Source organism: Argentina silus (genome assembly GCF_951799395.1).
Source record: "Argentina silus genome assembly, chromosome: 5".
NCBI lineage: Eukaryota > Metazoa > Chordata > Actinopteri > Argentiniformes > Argentinidae > Argentina > Argentina silus.
Window position 1 is genome coordinate 13,094,393 of NC_139659.1, and position 17,210 is coordinate 13,111,602.

General features: G+C 46.7%; 1 protein-coding gene across 7 annotated transcripts in view; it reads right to left on the reverse strand.

The window, feature by feature from the left end:
* Positions 1-13,165, reverse strand: part of ulk1b (unc-51 like autophagy activating kinase 1) — a 23,056-nt gene extending 9,891 nt beyond the window's left edge. For 6 of the 7 annotated variants that reach the window (XM_083670297.1, XM_083670292.1, XM_083670296.1 and 3 more), the window contains exons 1-13: positions 12,555-13,165; positions 11,738-11,830; positions 11,557-11,598; positions 7,310-7,342; positions 6,442-6,478; positions 4,975-5,148; positions 3,789-3,862; positions 3,592-3,693; positions 2,902-2,960; positions 2,050-2,132; positions 1,856-1,906; positions 1,524-1,615; positions 405-567 (exon numbers count right to left, since the gene is read on the reverse strand). In XM_083670297.1, the coding sequence (XP_083526423.1) occupies positions 405-567; positions 1,524-1,615; positions 1,856-1,906; positions 2,050-2,132; positions 2,902-2,960; positions 3,592-3,693; positions 3,789-3,862; positions 4,975-5,148; positions 6,442-6,478; positions 7,310-7,342; positions 11,557-11,598; positions 11,738-11,830; positions 12,555-12,644 (1,093 nt within the window). In that variant the 5' untranslated portion in view covers positions 12,645-13,165. The remainder of the gene's footprint in view (positions 1-404; positions 568-1,523; positions 1,616-1,855; positions 1,907-2,049; positions 2,133-2,901; positions 2,961-3,591; positions 3,694-3,788; positions 3,863-4,974; positions 5,149-6,441; positions 6,479-7,309; positions 7,343-11,556; positions 11,599-11,737; positions 11,831-12,554) is intronic. The other variant, XM_083670294.1, reaches the window with a different exon arrangement.
* Positions 13,166-17,210: the final 4,045 nt, after the last annotated feature.

Sequence of the window (17,210 nt, forward strand, 5' to 3'; positions counted from 1 at the left end):
GACAGAAAGTGATCTGAATTGAACACCTCTGGTTCTCGCGACCTCAGGATCGTATGCATGTGGCCTGGGGTGGTTCAGTTTTAGCACCACGCCCTGGGGTGGTCCAGTGGTCTAGCACCACGCCCTGGGGTGGTCCAGTGGTCTAGGACCACGGCCTGGGGTGGTCCAGTGGTCTAGCACCACGCCCTGGGGTGGTCCAGTGGTCTAGCACCATGGACTACAGAGCACACATATGCCCATGTCGGCATGGGTTCGAATCCGGCCCATGTCCTGCTGACATACCCTCTTCCATCCTTACTTTCCTGTCTTTCTCTACTATCTCTATCCAATAACAACAGATAATGATGATAGAAAAAAGAATGGTATGCCTGTGGTTAATGAGGGAACTATGGTTGGTGGCTTACTGGGGAACTGGGCGGGGACCATGACAAAGTCGTCCGTGTCACAAGAAGAGTTCTTGCTGCTGCCGCCCCCTCCGGACGAGTCCTTCAGGAGGAAGCCAGGGGCATCCTGGGTAGGAGAGGCCAGGGCCTTGGGCCGCAGCTGCTGGACCTCAGCCAGGGACTGCTGCAGAGGAGAGAGAGGAGCGATGACCACCACAGTCCTGACCCTACTACACACACACCTTTTGCTGCCTACCCCACCCCAAAAACCAGGCATGCACGCACACACGCACACGCACACACACACACACACACACACACGGCAGCGTGCCACTGCACACATCAATGGTAGCTCTGGTCTGTTTCAGTGAACAGAAATACCTCCCTGTGGTTCATTAAGTCAAACATCTAATTGACCAGAGGAGTAGCCAGGGGACAGATGGAGGAGAGAGGAGGGATCGAACACTGACACCACTCTCAGCTTTATTACACTGGCCACACACAGATATCTAACTGATCCACGACTGTGTCAGACCACACACACACACACACACACACACACACACACACACACACACACACACACACACACACACACACACACACACACACACACACACACACACACACACACACACACACACACACACACACACACACACTAAACCTCATTATTTGAACACTAGCAGAAGCATACTGCCCTACTCCCACTTACAGAACACACATTAGACAAAAAGCACTCAACAAACCCACTCACACACACACACATACAAGGCAGCGTGCCATTGCACACATCAATGGTAGCTCTGGTCTGTCAGAAATACCTCCCTGTGGTTCATTAAGTCAGACAGCTGGTGCTTATGTGACAGAGTTTACCACGGTATCATCATCAGTGATTAGACTGGGTTCCATGGCCACTTATCACTGGGATTCTAACTGTCAGCTCTGGATCACACTGGATAAACAATCACACATAGCACCCATGGACACTTAGGCACACACAAACAAGTGCGCACAGACTCACACTCATACATGCTAACACACACACACACACACACACACACACACACGCTCACACAAGCTCACTCACACACACACTCGATCACACAGGCTCTCACACACTCACACACGCTCACTCACCGGAGGGGAGGCCAGGTGTGAGGTGGATGAGCTGCTACAGGAGCTGGCTGATGCTGAGCTGGGAAAGCATGTCATGGTCACAGCAGGGGTTGCTGTAAACACACACACACACACACACACTTAATATTGCTGTTCTTGTAACAAAAAAGGATCGAACCAATAACAAATCAAGTGACACATTTTGCATATGATAGATTTGCTGGGCAAATCAATAATAACACAAAGCCAACATGAGAAAATGAGTACAAATCCATTTCAGCGAGGTATGCATGTTTGGATTAGGGGATGGGTGGACGGATGGAAGGATGAAGGACTAACGCAGAGCTACTCACTCTTCTTCATGGACGAGCTCGCCTCGAGGAAGGCGTGACGGAAGAACTCCTCTAAAATGAGAAGAAGAAGGAGAAGAAGAAGAAGAAGAAGAAGAAGAGGAACAGATGAGGAAAGGGAGAAAATGGTTAGGGTTAAGAACGGGTCCAGTGTTGAGAAGGAGGTATGACCACACAATGAGAGCGGTCCTACTGACCAAAGTCCATGCGGTCCTTGTGGTTGCGTTGCAGCAGCCCCTGGAGCAGGTGCCTCAGGTGGCTGGAGGTCTCTCTGGGGATGCTGGGAGGACAGAGAGAGACGGGGAACCATCAACATACGACGGTCATGGTCCATGGACATGGTACACTATGGTACCCATGGTAACCCCCGCTCAACTGTCACTACCTCAGCCCCCCCCCAACCCCACCCCACCCACCTCAATCCAGTTCAGCCGCATTCTCCAATTTCTCTCTCTCTCTCTCACACACACACACACACACACACACACACATTCCCACACTTACACCATTTTTACCAATTTCTACTGCCATTTCATACTACCATTTCTACTGCCCAATATTGTTGTTCTGTTTCTGCTACTAATACTATGACACTTTATGTTATTGTTTTTTTGTTTATTAGCATTAGCATGTGTATCTGATAAATACAACTTTTATTTGATTTTATACTTTACACTCATCAGGGCCAGGTCAAGGCCAAAAGGACATGGGAATTGTGGTACAGTAAGACACCTGGTCCTAAAATACAGTCCAGTTTGTGTGTCCAGTATGATATATATCCCCAATAAATCTGTTGTTAATCTAATAAACACATGACAGGGAATGACTCAATGCTATTCTCCGCAGCATTAGCTGATTAAAAAATCTATCCACATCAACAGACCTCTCGTAACTAATTATGAGTATGGACATTCCACAAAGCAACATCACATGTGACAGGCAATGGGATTGATGCCCTCTCTCTCTAAACACAGGCACGCACGCACGCACGCACGCACACACCAACACCAACACCAACACCAACAGTCACTAGAGATGATGAAACGTACTTGGGGCTTAGGTTCTTGTTTTTCTCATAAAACAACCGAAGGTCCTGGGGACTGCTAGCCTGTTTGGAGCACATAAAACAATCACATAAACAATGTGTGTGTGTGTGTGTGTGTGTGTGTGTGTGTGTGTGTGTGTGTGTGCATACACGTGTTGCAACATGTGAGGGCCAAGTAGAGATATGAAGAGGGAAAATATTCACATTCATGGCATATATTCATATTCATGGCAAATGTATGTATGTATGTAAATCATTGCCATGGACAGGAGACCTTCATGTTTTCCCTTTGACTATGTCATGTTTTGATGCTTATGAGAGCCTGGGGGCACTGAGAGGACAGATCAACAACAGACCTCCTTCTGAACTCCAGATTGCCATCTCTCACATGACCTGGAGAGAAAAGCACGCCTGTTTAACTGAGCCTCCCAGAGAGAACCAGAACGGATTGCTGCCACACCAGTCTGAAATATTACAGGAAATACGCAAATACTAACCATGGGAATGTCTATGTTCCTAGTGTCTCTGACTCACTGTGTGTGTGCGTGTGCGTCTCTCTCTCTCTCAGAACATTGTGTTTTATATTAACCACTTGAACAGTCTCATTTTGGTAAAGCATTGAACGTGTGTGTGTGTGTGTGTGTGTGTGTGTGTGTGAGAGATCAAGCACTACGACAAGGACTGTGGTGTTCACCTGAAAAGGGGCCTTCCCTGTCAGGCACTGAAACACTATGGTTCCGATGCTCCACAGGTCGGCCTTGGCATCGTAGTTCTGGGACATGATGACTTCAGGTGCCTGGAGGGGGGGCAGGGGGAAACATTTGAGTGTGGCACTGGTCATGTATTGTGTGTGTGTATAGGTTGGTCAGAGGGGTGAGAGAGGGTTCTCACCATGTACATGGGTGACCCACACAGGGTGGCTGCCATCATGTTGGTCTGGAGGTACCTGGCAAACCCAAAGTCAGCTGGAGAGAGAGAGAGAGAGAGAGATAGAGAGAGGGGAGAGGGAGAGAGAGACAGAGAAAGAGAGAGGCAGAGACAGAGAGAGAGACAGAGAGAGAGAGACAGAGAGAAAGAGAGGGGAGAGAGAGGGGGAGAGAGAGAGAGATAGAGAGAGAGAGGCAGAGATAGAGAGAGAAAGAGAGGGGAGAGAGAGGGGGAGAGAGACAGAGAGAGAAAGAGAGGGGAGAGAGAGAAAGAGAGGGGAGAGAGAGGGGGAGAGAGGATGAATTACTAAAGTCAGATAAAAGGATGCAGCTGCGTGCTGAGATACTGCGCTACAGAGCCTCAGGCCAGAATGTTTACGCCGAGCGGAACATCAAATAAAGAGGCTGTCTAAAGAGGCTGCCTAAAGAGGCTGTCTATAGAGGTTACCGTGGAGGGGAAAAAAAAGTTGATTCTCCTACTGGGCCACTAGGAGGACGGGTCTGAAGTATCGGCCTTATTGAGCCTTCTATCGGTCTCCTGCGACACATTACCCTCAACACACACTGGAGCACATCGTTTAATCAAAGGCTTTCATGTCTGATGTGCGTCGTCCTCCCCAATACCACCGCCACATAAACAATCACCACCTTTAAATCAGCGATAACGTTCGTGGTCAGATGAGAAACGAAGTTAAGTGTCCCCAGGCACAAACGTACATCACCGCTGACTACTTAAAGCGGCATAAAGCTTCGCCAAAGTGATCCGGTTTCAGAGAGTGTGTCTCGGCCTCGGTGCTGAGCAGGTTTCAGCAGAGGCATGAGGATTATGGCACTCTGCTGCGAGGCATGCTTCAGTCTGTTTCGTTCTGCACACAGGCAAGCCGTTCTGTCTGAAGAAGCACAACTGTCTCGATGCTAAATATGAATTATTTGCACAGAGGTGATGATGAATTAATAAGGCTGATTATAAACTAACTAGACATCGATGAATAATTTCTGTGGTAAGATAGAAGGCACGCACGCACGCACGCACGCACGCACGCACAAACGCACACACACACACACACACACACACACACACACACACACACACACACACACACACACACACACACACACACACACACACACACACACACACACACACACACCTATCTTGATGCAGGTGTTGTTGGACTGGGACTTGCGTCCTGCAGGGTACGTCAGCAGGATGTTCTGGGGTTTGAGGTCTCTGTGAATGATCCCCTTGGCCTGCAGGACTCTCATGGCCCCAGCGATCTGCAGCAGAAACACCCGGATGGTGTCCTCACTCAGGGTGCCCTTGGCTATGGGAGAGAGGGGGGGGGGGGGGGGGAGGGGGGGAGAGAGAAGGCGGTAGGGTGGCAAAGATGACTGTTAACAGCATAATACCTCCAGGATTTGACTCTCAAACGTATGCAAATGAAGCTCTTTCTCAACACAGAACTTTCATTTCAGTGACTGTGATATGTGGTTAGCCTTCGGTTACATCATAGAGCCCAACATGCACATTCATTCCACTTCTAACTCTATCGACTGACTAAAGATGACCCAGAAGAGGCAGAAGGAGCGGCCTTGCCTCCTCTCCTCGTCATCCTCTCGCAACTAACTCCTCGTCACACCACTGCCCTCCCTCTCCAATCAACGCCCTCCCTCAGACATGGACCGTGGCGTGCCGTCTCACGATCCCTCCCTCGTCTGTCTGTGGAATTCCGTGTGTCCTGCCCCTCCCTCCAGGCCCAACCTACTCCGCGTCCCCAGCCTACAAACACTCAGCTTCCTGGTTCTGGAACCTGGCTGGGGGGAGTCTGGGTAAACAAACTGTGTTTCCTTTCCAGAGAGGCCCAACCTGCTCCGCGTCCCCAGCCTACAAACACTCAGCTTCCTGGTCCTGGCCTGGCTGGGGGAGTCTGGGTAAACAAACTGTGTATGCTTCAGCCTACACCCTCATTACCCGCCCTTACATCACCTCTGCTTTATCTTGTTATTTGAAAACACACCCTTATTCTGAGTTACTTTGTCTCTGTTTTCACATGAGCCAGCCTCCCATCGTGAAGCACTCTAAAAACATTATGCACAATAGGCTTGGTAATCTCGGAACTCAAAATGATTATGTGAATCACTTAAATGGATTAAGCCTCCTTCCCCAATTGCATTCGACACGGAATGAGCTTCAGGAATGCATGTATTCACTGGAGCCTGTGACCTACTGTACAGTTTCAAATCATCTCACACTCACTACAGTGAGACTACAGTGCTTAGGTAACCACATGAGGAGTCTTGCTTGCCAAGACTCATAGGCTCTCATGCTACGCTAGGGTCTAAAACAAATGCCCAAATAAGTCTTAAAATAAAGACCTAGGCAATGTATGACACCCCCCCCAGACACTCAGATGTGATTTGTCTGACAGCTAAGGAGGAGGGCATGAGGAATCATAGAACCACATAAGATCCTGATGAGAGAGTCTCTCAGGGGTTCTGATAGATAGACAGATAGATAGATAGATAGATAGATAGATAGATAGATAGATAGATAGTGAGCTAGATAGAAAGACAGACAGACAGACAGACAGACAGATATATAGAAACCGTCAACTTACAATGCAGATAGTCAGCCAGGTCTCCTCCGTTGCAGTACTAGATTACAGAGAGAGAGAGAGATGAAGGGGAATTACATTAGAGAACATTGATTCAGCAGAGAAAGAAAACACACTGAGGTTGAAATAATTGAAGGAAAAATAAGCCTTGAAGTGTCTGACACCCACCGACCCGGATTGATCATTAATACCCCCTACTAGGGAGGTGTGGTTGGGTTGAAGTAGCTTTTAATATGAATGCAACCCTGATCTCTGGGTGGTGAGTTTGACAACAGTAGGCCTTTGAAATCTTTTGTGCAACCTTGAAAGGTTTCCGACTGTGTCATTGCTCTATCCAACACATTCAAGTTCCCTTTCAACAATAAAGCTAACAAGAAACAGGCAAGTGAACAGCAGGATATCAGTCGTGCTGTTCTTGTTTTGACTTAACTTAACTGTCTTTCTGAAAAGTCTTGTAAGGCCCCTCAGATGTACATGGTTGGTGGTTAAGACAAAGCATGTTCCAATGTCCAGACTAGCATACCACATCGAATGAAGTAGCCTCATGGCCATGCATTCTACTTGATACGCTCATGCGGGCATTGAAACAGTTGACTGAAAACAAATGTTGAGAAATAGCAGACCAAGGTTGCAGAATGGATCGTTTGATTTGTTGACACCCAGGATACAAGTTCTCTTGGCCTGGGCTGTTTGATGTTTTTCCTTCTTAAAGGAACAGTTAATTCTCTCTCCGCAACTCATGTTTCCTGTGAGCCTGAGGACAGAGCCTTGCTAATGACAGTCTCGGTGAGGGGCGGGCGGGAGCAGGACGGGGGGGGGGCGGGAGCAGGGGACTGAAACGAAAACAAGGAGAACTTGACACCAGGCCTACCTCCATTACCAGGTACACAGAACTGGCAGTTTCCTGGAAAGAGAGAGAGAAACACATGTCAGCATGGTCAAGGACAAAGGCTAGATACTACAACAACAACAACAACAACAACAGTTTCTGGAGGCATGCCAATACAAAAGGAGATATAGCAGATATAGCAATATCTTGGGTTGTGTGTTTGTGTTTGCGTTACGGGGCAGGAGGTGATGAAGGCACAGTGACAGTGACAAGTCTGTTCATACTGCTGTATTGCATCATTGACATCCCCGTTGTATCTTTGACATCTGATTTCAAAGCCTCAGGTTCGAGCCACATGCCTCATCTGACCCCATCCAGAGCACGAAGCTCCCTGCCTTTCTACTGATGAAGAGGTGATGGCATGAGGCCAACCATCTGGGCCATTTGTGCTGAGTTAACAGGGTTAAGGTGTGGTCTTGTGTCTGCTGGGAGGTGGGAGGTGGGGGTCACGGGAGGTTAACACAGATCAGGCAAGGAGAGAGGTCACAGGGTCACAGAGGTCACGTAAAAAACATCCCTGCCTGTTGTGATAGCTGAAGTGTGAACCATGCTCAGGGCTAAAGGGATTGTGTGAGTCATCGCGCTCATTCAACTAAAGGTGAAGGGGATCAAGATCAATATGTAGCCGAGCTAACTGTTACAGGGTTTTACTACTATCACAGCTGCCTCTTTTGCTTTTGGAAAAATGATCACAACAACAACAAAAAACAGAGCGACTCCTCATAAACTGTTTGGAGCGAGCGAGAGCTAGGCTTAAACCTCATAAATTAAAACCACTAAGTAGGCTATCATAACACAGGGTGTTATCAAGCGCTAACAACACAGGCGGGATTCATAACACACAAACAGGACATTGAACCTTTCAATTCAGGAAACTAATCATCTTCTCCATGGCAACTGTCGGGATGAATTACTTTTCAAGAGCATAAATGTGTAATGAAGGGGGTGTAATAAAAGAGGATTCTGTGCCGTCTCAGAGAGTTGCACTGGCCTCTATCTGAATTAAAATTGAGCTCTGAACATATTGGATTATTCTAAGGGGGGGGGGGGGGGGGGGGTTGGTTGGGCTGCCAAAGGCAATATTGGATCACTAGGGAGGTTAGAAACAGTACCAGTCTGATGATACAGAGAGAGTAAGTACAAGTCTAAGGGGAGAAAGAAAAAGTACAAGTCTGATGTCTCAAACCAAAACTAGCCTAATTATGCTTCCAAAACAACACAAACTAACAATTAGAAAGCCATACGACAGCCTCAGTGACTTGGCTGTGTTTTGCCATTACAAACAGATGGGCATTACAGAGACGCAACAGACCTCTTTTCTCTCTCTCTCCACTTTCCAAGGGCCTTTCTGTGGTACAGACCTTACAACAACAAGACAGACTAGCCCCACTTCAAAAAGCCCTCTTATCACGTAGCAACAGATGACCCCGCTCTCCCCCCCTGTCTCCTGGTCTCCTCTCAGCAACCAATCAGGGGCTTGAGTACTGGCTGATCCCTGAGCAAAGTACTGTTGAGTCAGCGCTTCTGAAGTTTTCTTTTGGCCACGTTGGGAGATAGCAACCAGCCAGCCATCTGGTCTCCATTGTACTTTGCCAGGCAGGCAGGGCCAGACAGAACGACTTGTCTGCCTGAGGTGGTTTTGGTTTTAATGACCTGGTAACATTGGCTGTTTATGACAACTGGAGGGGAGAAGTGAATCAACAGTGTCAGCTGTGCAAAAACAGGCATGCGGCCAGCTTAATCCTACGTGCCCAGAGAAGAGGGCCAGCTAGTGAGGTGACAAGAGTACTATTGGATCCTGCAGGGGGGGGAGACATGATAGGGACATATTTAACGCTTCAATGACAGTGAGCTAACCAGTGTACAGAGGAGGACAATAGCCTACATATAGGCTACACTACCCCTGCAACGGGATGGGACTCTATACAAATAGGCCTCACTCTGTCTGCCTAATAAACATGCTTCACATGACTTTGGTTGGCTTTGTTACACAAGCCGATAAGAGCGTGGGAACTCTGGTAAGTCAACATAGTTGAATTGGGAATCAAAGTGTTCACCATTCACACTGACATGCAAGTAGGACTGCTAGTCAGACTAGTCTAGTCTCCTCCAGAGGAGGTCTGCTCGTCCAGAGGAGGAACAGGAAATCAATGTCCCTGACTTTGGAGTCGCAAATGAATATAGAAGGCAAAGCACTCCCACTGCAGCACAGCGCTCAGCCCAGGGGTCAGATGTTAAAGGTTAAGAGTCAATACTGTCTACCAACAATCCATAAAACATAACCTCTGTCTGTCCGACCTCTCTCAAGACCTTGTGTCGGCACAGCGACAGAATTCAAAACTCCGCTCACCAACTACAGTGCCTGAACATCACTGGATATTTGACATTTTGTCTTCTCAACAGGCTACAAACAAAGAAAAACCTTTGTCATTAGAACTCAAGTTGGACGGCCCTGTGGGGTACTTGGCTTTACCGAGAGTCTATCTACCATATGTCTGTCTATCCAACATGTGGTCATTCAGCAGCTAGCAATGACACTGAATGTTAAAACAATCAATAGACCTGGATGTCAGTTGGCTATGAACCTCATTACTCATTCATGGAGAGAGAGGATCCCGCGTCTTTGATGAACTACAAGTCTCCCACACATCATAACCACTTAGATCAATTGGTCACCTGTGGTGGGAAACGCTTACCTAGCTGAGCCAGTTGCATTTAGGATTGTCTGCCTGCGACGTGGAACACCTGTTTACCAGAGGATGTTGGGGGATTAGTACACCCCACTCATCCACCCAAAGAGCAGGTGTGTCCCCCTGCACCGCCCCACACAAATACAAACACCCACACACACACCTCCACCTAACCCCCAGGCATGTTACCAAAGTCGGATCCACATAACGGGTGTGGCTTCTCTCCTGCCAACATCACACCACTCACATGTGGCACTGTGCCCAGCAGTCCAGTGCAGCGCAGTACACACTCTCTCTCTCTCTCTCTCTCACACACACACACACACACACACACACACACACACACACACACACACACACACACACACACACACACACACACACACACTTAACAGACATGTATTTTTGTCCAGGGGGCTACAGCAAAGGTACATGGAAAACATCTACTTGAAAATTGTTCAAGTCCCAGCGGGAATCAAACCTAAGCGTACCAACTGAGCCACAGAGGACCACGTCCATATGTGTCAGACTAGATGACAGGCTACACTACAGGTTAGACATGCTTTGATGAAAAGGCACATGTCTCATACCGGTTCTCGACCTGTGAGTCATTTGAGAGGAACGTATAGGCTCGGGAAAAGGGTTTAATCCTCCTCCTCACCATTCCCAGTCTAGTCTACCCCCTTGCCAAGACTCAAACAGCGGTTGTGGGAAGAGACTATTCCCTCCAAATGTAATGTTACTCCATGGGAAAACAAAATAGAGTACATGAGGCTGAATGCCTGATAACACAGACAATGTTTGCATGGCTGTCTGCGGGGCTGGACTCAGGTGTAAACAGGCTGGGCTGTTGTATCAGCTGAGCACTGTGACGACATAAGCCTGTGACTGGAGCAAGCCTGAGTGAGTTCATCCTCAGAGACAATCACCACCATATATTTACAATCATATATATTCATTGATATTGATATTACATATATATTTCCATAAGAAGACAACAAACATGTGGTCATTCGCTCATATCTGGGGAGTATGACAGCAATTCTTGGAGAGGGAGCCCATTAATACACAATAGTGAAACTTGACCAGAACTTTTTGGAGAGGGTAGTCATGTTGAGAACAGCTGGTGAGGCACTACAACTCCCAGAGACCCTTAAGGCATAACCCTGAGGGCCAATGAGATCACATGTACTTGGTATGTCAACAGAGAAACACGTGATGGCCAAGTGCAAAGTCAGGATACAGTAGAATGTCGACTGCTGGTCATAGGTCAAACCTAATAATGCTAGCCTTACATACAGAGACATCTGGGGGGGGGGGGGGGGGGGGGGGGGGGACTGAAACTGATAGGAAAACTAGGACCAGGAAGAAAGCCTTGACACGCTTTCAAGTGTAAACAGCCATCTCATACATACACACACACACACACACACACACACACACACACACACAACAGGAAATCACGGTAGCACTGCATGTATCTGCACATTTCTTGCAACACAACTGAGATAGAGAGGAGTAAGATTGTTGATAACGTACCTGAAAGTCAAGCAAGGCAACAATGTTCTCATGTTTTAATTCCTTGAGAAAGGGAAAGGGAAATTATTATTATTATTATTATTATAGGAAATGATTTCTGGCACACCATGCAATCAACATTAGGCTATTGAAATTGAAATGACTATCTTGACCATAACACAAATCAAACCGGTTGTCTTACCTTGAGTATTTTGATCTCTTTCCCCAGAAGGGTCTGAGATTTGGCCAGGTTCTTCTTGTTGATGCATTTCACTGCCACCTCCCAGTCATGTTTCTACAGACCAACAAAGAACAAGATCAAAGACTTGGGATCCAGTTTGAATCTGTGATGAAAGTAAGGCGTTTAAATTAATATTCATTTACATTTCTGAATTGCAGGAAGTGGCACTGGTTTCGTGGCGGCCTATAATACAAACCTGTTGACCACCAAGATGAGTAGGCCAGACTACCCATTATAGACATGTCTGAACATGCCTTTGTGGTTAGGGTTAGGCTAACCCCATGTTAATGCAGTTTGGGGATATCATTTTCATAATTGATGATAATGACATTAATCTCTGTTCATAGACTAAATAGCCGCCGCCACACCCCCCCCCCCCCCCACTCCTCCTCCTCCCCCTCGACCACCATCATCACTCTATCAGTCTATACAAGACCAAGACGATTCGATGTGCTGTCCTATCCATTCTCACGTCTAACAACGCACTCATTACAGAATCCAAGTTCATATTTACATTGCAAATGGCTGTTATATTTTTCCAGCCTAGCTGAAACCAAATGTTATGATTGCATCTTTCAGCTCCCACTGGCGGGGCCTCTTAAGGTCGTACAACATCAACACAGTGCTCAATAACAAAAAAAACATAGGGATATAACGTGAATTTAAGACCGTATGGATCCACAGGGCTTCTATATTTAATTTGAAGGTAGTTTATTCATAGAATTGGCAAGTATGAAAACCCCACAACAACAAACTAAAAACAACATCGTCGCCTTACCTCTCTGTGCCTGCCTTTAAACACCACAGCAAATGCCCCATGTCCTATCAAATCCTTCCTGCTGAACTCGAATTTCCCCACAGTCTCCATCTCCCCAGACCAGTGACACAGCAGGCTACTTCGCAGTAGGATGACAGGCGTTGTAGGGTCGCAGATCTCCCCTCTTGGGTGTCCCTTTCTCCTTCGCGCAGCAGGACAGATCACCCCCTCTCTCGCTTGCCATGGGCTGCCTTCCTGACAAAGAATGGCTATCTTCTCTCATGTTTATCTAACGATTGAACAGGAGACGGACTCCTTTTAGCAATAAACGATCCTCATGGCTGTGCGATGGCACTGACGCAGTGTTTACAAGAACCAAGACAAGATGTTCATCTGCTAAAAAGCTGGATAGATATGCCACCTTAAAACAGAAGCGTCGGCGTGTTTGTATACAGAGAAAATCGTCGGCTGTCGCAAAACAATGTTACTTTTATGTTCCGACGCAATTCGACTGTTTCTAGCTACACTTCTCAATATTTGCTATAGACTAGAATAATAAATTAACGTATAGTGCAATCGTCGCTATGGTTCGTCTCAATTATAGGTCTCCACCATCTCAACAAAGACCTCAAACAGCTTTCCCCCCCCTGCACCACAGCGCATGCGCACAACCGTTTTTTCTCCAGCTGTATTTTGACGTCAAGGAAGGAGGTGTCACCCAAAAAAAGATACCTGTCAAAAAAGAGACATCTGTGTCATAAGTGTTTTTTGTTGTTGTTGACGACCACCTGTACGGCAAAATAAAGTTTCCCCTTGTAATAAAGCGCTGTTTGTGATTATTTATATTTTTCTCTTGGGTGGTACTAACAGTATGTATTCATTACAAGTTATACATAAAAGTATGTATTTGTGAAATTGTATCGACCTATTATTGTGACAAGAAATGATCATTCGAGAGAAATGGACACTGGGGGCAGAGTGTCACCATATTTGGGTAAAGGGTAAAATACTTAGTTTATGTTTCTCTACTGGCACCCTGTGTTACGTATCAGCGTTGCAGCACACTGCTCACTCTCCCCCCTAAAGACCTCTTCATCCCCACTAGAAAGAAAGAAAGACTGTTTATTTGCCATGCAATCACTTCTCATCAATTGTTGGAATGTAATTTTTTGCACCCCCCCCCAAGACAACACACACGCACCGCACACCCCCCCCTTCTGAGACAACACATGTGCACACCCCCCAGGGAGAACAGAGCGCTGGGCTCTGGGCACAGGGTCAGCCATATTTCCAGCGCCCCTGGAGCAGTTAGGGGTTAAGTGCCTTGCTCAAGGGCACAACAGCAGTGGGAGGCACCTGGATATGATGCCAGTAACCCTCCAGTCACCAGCTCACATCCAACTCCCTCCTGGAGCAGGGATCAAACCAATTGCTGGCCAACCTCTCTAACCCCCAGGCTACCTGCCACTACCCCCCTGTGCAGTTTCTCTACTGTAAATAAAAATAAAATAATGACTGATGTATAGATGATTTACTTACTTAGACAAATGTACTTGTTGTAAGTCGCTTTGGATAAAGGCATCTGTTAAATGTGAAATCTAAATGTAAAATGTAAAATGTAAATGTCATACTGTATACTGTATACTCTGGTATGACGATATGAGGGTCTTGGTCCAGAATCATATGGCTCTGTCTTGGCCCCTCACTTTTGTGCGCTTCATATACTGTATCTCTGCAAAGGCCAAACGTAAGACCCCAAGAAAACACAAGAAGATGGAGTTCTGTTGGGTTCAGTTCAGTGGCAGAAAAGGAGTTGGTGAGTACACTTATCTTCAAATCAAATCAAATCAAATCAAATCAAATCAAATCAAATCAAATCAAATCAAATCAAATCAAATCAAATCAAATCAAATCAAATTGTATTGGTCACGTACATCGCAAAAACAGTGACAAGGGTGCAATGTATATAGCAGCTATAATAATTGACCATCTGTGTCTTTTGAACCTGATATTGAGTTATCAAACTAGTGTAACGGCAAAGGAACTCTGCTGCTACCTCGCCCTCCAAGCAAGATGCATGAATTGAGCAGCAAACTGAGGTAAAGAGGAAATTCAGCAACTGGACAATGGAACTAGATATACATTAATGGTTCTCTATTGTTAAAACCAGCATTTCTTTTGTCCTCCAAGAGTTGCTGAATTTCTTCTTCACAGGTGCCCACATCAGACGCACAGGAGAGAAGTAGCCTATGGATGCACTATTGGAGTATTCTAACAGGGGTTCTCCCCAAACCACTGAACAGATGGGCGAGACGGGACTTGCGAAATATCGCTTGGAGCGTAGCTTCTCAAATACGACCAGTTTCGCAGACGGTGTGGATGAACTGATTGAACAGAATGGGAGCGTTAAAGAAGTTTGCAACGCTCGCATGACGCGCGGCCGGTGTAGTTTCCGTAGTTACCAAACTAGGACAGTTGTTTTGCTTGTTGTTTACTTGTTGTCACCACAGTCTTTGACCACTTTCTCAGAAGAGAGGCTGAGAGAAACAAAAGGCAATACAATGAGGAGGCGAGGAGGATGTCCACGCAAATAATCAATTGTGGAAAAGAAAAGAGAGATGGACAAAGGTTGGGAAAGGCAGTTAGAGAGAATACAGAAAGAGGGGAAGGAACAGCAGTCAAAACATTGAAAGAGCAATACAATAGGGAAACAGAAAGGGAGGACATAAAGAGAGAGTTAGAGAGACAGAAGAAGCAACAACAGAAAGAAATGGATGGACAGAAGACCGAGAGGGAAGCAAGACAAAGAGAGATTGGTAAAGAGGAGAGTGACAAGCAAACGGAATTGGAGAGACAGAGAAAAGAAGAGATGGAAAGAGGAGACGTTGAGGATGAATACCTTGAAGGGAACAACACTGAGAAGGAAAGAAAAGATACAAGTATTTGTAGAAGAGCCTTTAACTGGGCCAATGGGAAATTAAAGGCCCGTAACGTCACAAAACTTCAAAGAACCTTTCAGAGAGAGCTGGAGGAAGGTAACCAACTTTATATCACAGGTACAACCCAGTATTTGATCCATCTCATTCAACTTTAATGGCATTGTGTCTTATCAGTAGTCAACATTAAGTTCCAAGGACAGTTTGTTTGGCAAAGTCAGCCCCTCTTGCTTTGATGTAGGCCTAATTATTCAGCTAATTCCTTCATACTTTAGTTCCATGTAGACAAGTCTTCCTTTCCCTTGTCAGGCAACAAGCCAGGGGCCACGGCGTGCATGGCTGTCTGTATGGTGAGGTCCCGGGCCCAGCGGGAGAGAGAGAAGAGAGAAGAGCTGGTCAGGGCTGAGGAGAGGAGGCTGGGGCTGGAGGACCGCTGGCAGAACTATCAGGCCAGAAGAGCCATGAAGAAGGAGGCATTAAGGCTGAAAGAGGAGGAACGGTACGAGAGGTGGGCGACCGAAACCCAGAGACAGAGGCTCAAAGAGATGGAGGAGGGTGAACACTACATAGAAGACATTCAGGACCAGGGGGAGGGCATCCCAGAGTCCTCAGCTCAGACACCCAAGTTAAGGATGACGATCTGGCAGAAGAGACGGATAAGGTAAAGAGAAGAGGGCACGGAACTTAAGAAATAAGGTTCTACTGGACCTGGAACCATAAAGGGTTCTTCAGCTGTCTCTGTGGGAGAAACCTCTGGAGAAACCATGTAAAACCCTTTCAACACAGGGTTCTAAGTGGAACCCAAAAGGGTTCTACATGGAACCCAAAAGGGTTCTTCAAAGGGTTCTCCCATGGGGACAGCTGAAGAACCCATTTGGAACCCTTTTTTTGGAGTGTAGAGAAGAAGAGACAGGACATGATATTTGGGACTTAAACTTAGATATTTGTATATATGTCCCTCATAGTGCACATTGAGAATGTGAAACAGTTACTTCAGGACTCTTGCGTGCATGAGTTTACGTGGATGTTGCAATAATCTAATATTGTGCTCTTTTTGTTATGCTTGCAGGCTGCACATTCTTTAATATTAAAGAAGTACCCCCCCCCCCCCCCTTCCTGCATTCATCCCTTCCCCTCGACTTCTGTAGCTTCAAACCTCTGTTCCCCCCATCCTGGCCTCCCACCAACCTCCACTGCCTTCTCTACAGCATTAAACCATCGCATTAACTCTACAGTCTTTATCATTTACCACAACAGTACCAATCAATTTAATCATTACTGGCATTGAGTGACTCATAAAAGTCACTTGTAAAATTGTGTGCAGGTACAAGTGCATTGAGAAGTGAGGGCTGAATGAAATCAAACCAAAGGCGCATCACTGCCTAAAGTGCTGCGGACGCTGCCACCACTAGAGGGCAGTGTAGGCATTCCAAAGGGGAGGCACAGTGGAGCCGCCAGCGAGGAGAAAACCAGTGATGTGGTTGAAACTGACATGGGTGAGGGGATGGCAGCGGTCGCAGACAGGGGGGTGATGATCAGTGATCCAGCTGACAGTAGTAACATTGGTTCTGATGCCTGACCCACTTATCAAAACAGTCAATCGTGCCAAATATCGTCTTCAACAGGAAGAAGGGAGGGGGGGGGGGGGGGTAGGATGACAAAGGGTTTGAAGGTGTAATGATCAAACGCTGTCTTTGTATAGCACCCCCCCCCCCCACCATTCCTCTCTCAGAGAATGAAA